At 32.5% G+C, this 6,602-nt stretch overlaps 1 protein-coding gene across 1 annotated transcript; it reads right to left on the bottom strand.

The window, feature by feature from the left end:
* Positions 1 to 2,785: 2,785 nt before the first annotated feature.
* Positions 2,786 to 6,298, bottom strand: LOC110905927. The gene is made up of 5 exons (XM_035979302.1): positions 6,164 to 6,298; positions 5,992 to 6,089; positions 3,989 to 4,108; positions 3,721 to 3,882; positions 2,786 to 3,605 (listed from the first exon to the last, which is right to left on the bottom strand). The coding sequence occupies exons 2-5, from the start codon at positions 6,022 to 6,024 to the stop codon at positions 3,498 to 3,500; spliced, it is 423 nt and encodes a 140-aa protein (XP_035835195.1). The 5' UTR covers positions 6,025 to 6,089; positions 6,164 to 6,298; the 3' UTR covers positions 2,786 to 3,497.
* Positions 6,299 to 6,602: the final 304 nt, after the last annotated feature.

Here is a 6,602-nt window from a genome sequence, read left to right as displayed (position 1 = left end):
TTTTATTGAACGCTTGGTGGGTATCATTATTAGGCCATCATATTAGCTCAATTTTCCAACCAAAATTACTATGTATCTTTCAACTCAACAAGTTCATACATTCCTTAACATCTAGCTAACCCAAATTCTTCACTTATCAAGAAAATTTATCAATTTAATCATACAAGAGTTTGAGTTTCATACCTATGTTAAAACCCACTACATAACATGTAGAAACACTTAATCAAATCTCTAAATTTTTTAAGTATTTTACACACACAAGCAATTATGATGATTATAAACATCAATACATCATCAATTTCATCAAACCATCAAAACCCACTTAACATAAAAACTCATCATATGCAATTTCACCACATATCTCAGGTTTGTAGTTACTAGATGATGAGCAATTTGTGAACATGCAAGGAACCTTATGATTTGGCTGAATTCTTGAGTTATTGTGAAAGAGAAAATTTGTTTCTTTCATATCTAATCCATGCCACAAACACTCACTCTACCTTGAACTACTTTCGTTTTTTTATCTAAAATTCTAGCATGTTCACTTTTAGCCCATAAGGTTTAGCTAGTCACTTCTTTTTAGCTTTAACCCATTCATCTCATAGTATTTAACTCCTCTATTACCTAAGTTAGATCACGTAGTTATTTTTATTTCATGACTTACATAACAAATCTACTACTTAATAAAATCGGGTTATGGGGCATCACGGAATATGACCAACCCGGTTTAATTTAAGTCTCGGTAGCCCGAGCCTTTTGTAAACTTTATCTTCTAAAAAGTATTCATTCACCTTTTATCTAACATTAGATTCATTTATTTAAATCCTAGTATTTATCGGGTTAACCTTTACCACTATTGGTATTTTACCCGCTCATCCCTAGTTAATTTGGTTTAATTACTAAATTTGTTTTTGGAATGTTATAATAATGCTTATACATGTAGTGAGGCCCACTAGTGAAATAGGAAGGTAAGATGATTTGTTTTCCTAGTGCTTGGATTCTGAGCACTATGTCATGTATACCTTGAAAATATTGAGTTTTGAACATATTTTTATGAACCCTTAAGTAATCAACACCACTTTGCTTTATACATACATTTACGTCTACCAAATATTATTGGAAAAGACAGCCACATTTTAGCCGAACTAAATAAATGTTTGCCCGGCGTGAATTATGTAGCGATAGCACACATTCATTGTTAGATTTCTGTCAAGAAGCGACTAACCGTGCTCACCATACAAAAGGACTAGAGGATAATGTAATGCCTTGCATAAAGGGGTGTACTTTATTAATGCGTTGAGGTGGCCCATCCTTAAGATAGTGCTAGCAACATTACCCGCGTGCGTTGCGACACGGTTACATGTCAAACTTCGAAAGGAGGACTCTAAATATATGTAAAATACAATGAACTCAAAAGAAAACCTACAGAAAAAAAAACAATACTTTTGAAAACCCTAGCCCTATAGCCATGGCCGTGTTAAAAGAAATTTGTGTAAAACACAATGCACTCAAAAAGAAGGAATGAAACTTTTCATTAATTCGTAACTCCTAAAATGCCATGTAGATATAACCAAGTTAGTGAAAAGGTATAAAACCCTAGATACGCTAAAGGTTGGAGGGACCAAACGTGAGATTTTTCAATGATTAGTAATGTTGTAAAGTGTTTATAAGGTTATAGGAAAAACACCAAGGTTAAAACTTTGTAGTGTACCAGGGTTTAGGCCAAACGCCAATGTAAAAAAACATTAAGAAACCGAAACTGGCCAGATGAATAAATGCAAACACAGTTCCTTAAACGCCACACAAATATAACCAACTTAATGAAAATGCTAATTGTAAAAGTTGAAGGGTTAAGGAAGCAAATTATAAAAGATGACAAGAGGCAAATTAAAAGTTTTAATTGTGAAAGTGGAGGAGTGTTGGTGGGAAATCCCACCGGCATTTATGTTTTTATTTCTTTTGATATGATAAGATATAATATTAAATGCTATGATACGATTGGATAGATACAATATCATATGATATCTCTACACATAACATTATATCATGTTATGAATACTCCTAGACGAGTAATTATAAACCGAAAGCTTTCGACCGTCCAGAAAATCAAAAATGAAAACCTATATTTTTAGTTTTTGTTAGATAACCTAACAGCTTATTCCTATAATAAATAAAAGAGTAAATTACTTACCAAATCCCCGTGTTTTAGTAGTTTTAAGTTTTAACCACTTAAATGCAAAATCAAAAAGTTTAATTCTCTGAGTTCTTAACCACTCATTCTATAACGGGACAATTACCATCAAATCGAAAAGGTAAAAAAAAATTAATTTTCTTTTTCAATTAGAACTCCACGAGGTTTTTTTTTAAATATTTTTTCTTTTAGTATATTTTCAAAAAGTTATTATTTTGATGTCTTAGCGTAGTTATTGATTTTATTAGATAATTGCAAGTGTTCGTTAATTATTAATTAATTGGAGTTTTTTATTTTGGTATTAACGATCAACAGGTCTTCAATCTAAAAGACTAGGTTGGCCGTTTTCAAAAATAAATCAACTCGAATCCAAGTCAAGCCCTTGGTCAAAAATTCAAATTGGCTTAGAATTTGGCTTAAGCTATATGTTTATCAAATTGTTTGTACCCAAATATTTTTATCACACTCTATACTTCTTTCTTCATTATGACTTCTCAAATAATTACAAGCATTCTAAAGCCGAAGCAGATGTTAAACCCTTGAATAACTATTTATACAATAAATCTATTATAGGAATCGATTGCAAAACATAAATTATAAAAAGGTGTATCTTTATTGAAAACTTCAAATCTTAATCAATCATCACAACCAACTCTCTGAATTGTCATTAAAACTAATCTTCAAATCTTAATCAATCATCACAAGCTTCTCACTTTTCTGTGCCAAACTAAAAATTTCAGATTCTTGACAAAAACAATCCCTGGGAGTCCAAAAACCACGTCAACAAACCGCATTGTCAGGTCCACAACCACCCGTAGTTGCATATTGTTATTATTTTTGTCGAGCCACACATCAGTTCATGACCACACAATATCGCCAAATGAGTCAACCCATTGTTCACCTAAGCTTCACGCTCTAGCTTCCGGAACACCACACAATATTCATAGTTCGGATCAAAGTTTACCAGGTCCTTCCCTGTGGGCCAGAAAGGGTGTGATACGTACAAATGTACTATCAGAATCATAGGCCTCCGTACTAGCTGGCCTCTTTCTTGACATTCCAGCCTGGGAGTTAACAGTTGCCACTTCCACATTGGGCCCATGTTAGGCCGAATTTTCTGCTTCATCCCTAGGGATATCATTTGGAGCAGCTTCGTCATCTACATCAGGAACTATATATGACAATATTCGTGTCCAGCCCGTTTGACGTAGATGGTGACCCGTCAGCTTTCGAAGTGTTGGGCTTGACCATGTGCCCAAGCCCACTCATTTCTGGACCTGATAAATCATCCAAACCTCTTCCATCTTCAACCCAAGTTAGTTGTGGCAGTTTCCAGAGTCTCGGGCTTTAAGTATAGAGTCTGGTTCAGCATCTTTGGCATCAGATGTTCCTTCAATTTGAGGAACAGAGCCTTCTGCAAGGGGAAAAATAAAACATGCATAAGAATTGAAGGGTCAATTAGGGTATGTTTGTTTCGCTGGTATTCACCCATTAAGAAAATAGATAAATTGAAAATTAAATTTACTAACCCGCGCAAGTGTTGGGTGGTGAGATGCAATATTCCATAGAGTATGCAATAATTTTAAACCACTTAACAAATATTTGAAATGCTGCTTATCTGGCTTAAGTGATGATACAATATCTTTCATTATGTGTTGGACAAGAGGTCTTCCTAGATTTTCCACATTTATCTGAAAGATCAAGATGTTTATCACATTTACAAAGACAGTCAGCAAAATTTTATTAATAATTAAATAATTTAATTTATTAAAATTATAATTAAAAAAATCTACCAACCACAAAAGATGATCCGTTTATAGTATATTTAATGATACCATTCATGGCATCTCTTATTAGCTTGCCAAGATCCTTAGAACTTAATATAGGAAGCCATTCACCAGAAATTAAATCATTTTGCTGCATATCAAAAGTATTTTATAAGTCAGAATATGTGAACATCAATGAGTTAGAAGGACTGAAAATAAAACTCTATGACTATTTGAAAACCAATTTAACAATCACATCACTAAAACAATTAATATTTTTTTGAATAAAAATCTATTTTTCTGTCCTAGCCTATAACCATGATCATGTATAATCTACATACTTTAAACTCACAAAACAAATCATATATCTACCTATAGTTGCTCCTAATAGGTGCTTGAACGTTTGGAAACTTATGATTTAGCATACCAATGAATAATATGTGAAAAAAGTATAGCAATGATAAAATAAATGAGTTCCGAAACACAAATCCAAACATCCCTGTATAACTAATCATCGTGTTCCCAGTCCGGGCTTTGATGGTTTTTGAATTAAACAGTAAGCCAAATTAACCAATTGGTAACGATTTTTGATAATTGCATATCAAACCACACCGTGACTTGCTTAGCTTTGATTTGGTTCCATGTTTGGACGTATTGAGCCTTTTTATGGTATAACATATTCTATATAGAAATGAGTTTGGTAGACTGAGATGATTGAATACTGAAACTTTGGTTGATTGGTTTGGCTTAAATAGACAATCAATTTCCTAAATTAATAGGTAAACCAAATATAAATTTGAAAACTAACATAAAAAATGAAAAAAGAAACAACAGACTATTAAGGCAAACCGAATACCCAGGTGGCCAGATGAAAAATTAAAATCTAAAAGTCAAACTTTGGAAAAAAATACTTTTTTTAAATAACCTCCCAATATATAACCATAAACTTTTTAAAAAAACCTCTAAAATTAAGCAGTTAACAGGTCAACCTTTCTATTAACCCGATCATTCCGGGCTTACATGTTTGATAAATGGGCTATTCTATAAACCCAATCGTGCCCGGCTTTTCATGTTTGATAAACGGGGCTATATTATGCAACCCGAAATCTTATTATTTAATTGTTGTCCACATGTTTCGGTGTTCACATGCCGACAGCTTATTGTTTAAACTACTGGTAACGGTTTTCGATTTCAAAAACAAAAACCTTAACATTTTTAACAGAACCATTACTAATGGTGTGGTTCCAGTTTAGTTTTATAGTTTAGGCTTTATTGGCCCTTTATTTAAAAAAAATAGTATATAAAATAAAAGTGCAAAAATTAAAGTTGTCCAAATTTAATAAAGTTGTTCGTTTTTTTCTTAATACAAACATAAAATAGGATGCCAAAAAGTATAAGTTCAAAAAAGGTTGTCCATCCAAAATAACCAGAATAAAAGGTTAATCTGAAATACCTAAACAAAGTTTTAAAACTTGTAGAGCATCCAAAGTTTAAGATAAAATACAAATACATTATTATACCATGGTTTATAACCGAACTATGAACATTCCTAGTTTTAACCCAGTAAAAATTGTCACACAGATTTATACCATGGTTTTTTTTTAAACTAAAAAACATGTCTTATTCAAAACTGTACGTCATAACTCTCTTCTTTTATTGAACCGAAGAGAAAAACACAAAAAGAATATCAGAAAAGAAAAAATGCACATTTGAATGATTAAACAATAACAATTTATGATTCTTGATAATTAAACAAGATAACCCCTAGATTACTGTCTACAAACAAAAAATAAACAAGAAATTACTGACAAAAAATACATCCAAAATCAAAAGATCTCTGTAAGATAATTACGGAGCATTTTAAATCTTTGTGTATTACTGTTTAATTAAAATATTACTTTTTATAAGGATTCCAATACAAAAAACACATGTTTTCACGTTTATTCATCGATCAAATAAGGATTTCAATACAAAAAAACATCTGTATATATTTAAAAAAGGTTAATCAGAAATGTGATTTTTTAGGTTAGTTACCCGCATCACGTTCGCAGATCTCATCTTCCGCATGGTGATACATTCCTATGAACAATCACCATGCTATCAAGATTAATTAACACGCATTCTTCAGTTCCCTGCAGCATCAGGAATCAGTAAGTCAGTCAGTATAATTATTAACAATATAAACCAAGAATTAAAGATAACTAACCATTCGTCTGTCTAGGATCGGCATGTGGAGGCAGAAGATGCGTCTGAAGCGGCAGTGGTTAACTAGGCCGACAGCGGCAGTCTGAAGCGGCAGTGGTGAACTAGGGTTTACAGACAGTGGCCGGCAGTCAGAAGCGGCGCTGAATAATAAAATGGAGAATTAGGGTTTAGATTTATAATGGACTAATGGTGGTTCATGTGAAATTTTGCATTTTAACCCCTCCTTTTTACACTCTATTTATCTATTAATTACCCCTCTGGCCCTTTCATTTAGTTTGTTTGCTAAGACTAGAAAATTATGTAGTTTTTCTTATTATATACTTCAAACCACACATGTTTACGTTAGTTTTCACATTACACAGTCGTGTATCTCTATATCACATTTCATCGAATTAGGTTTGAAGCATTCATCCACGTACATATACGAATTACATGGGTGG

This window comes from Helianthus annuus, chromosome 11, assembly GCF_002127325.2.
Source record: "Helianthus annuus cultivar XRQ/B chromosome 11, HanXRQr2.0-SUNRISE, whole genome shotgun sequence".
NCBI lineage: Eukaryota > Viridiplantae > Streptophyta > Magnoliopsida > Asterales > Asteraceae > Helianthus > Helianthus annuus.
Note: the sequence above shows the minus strand (reverse complement) of the source record. Positions and strands in the feature narration are given on the sequence as shown.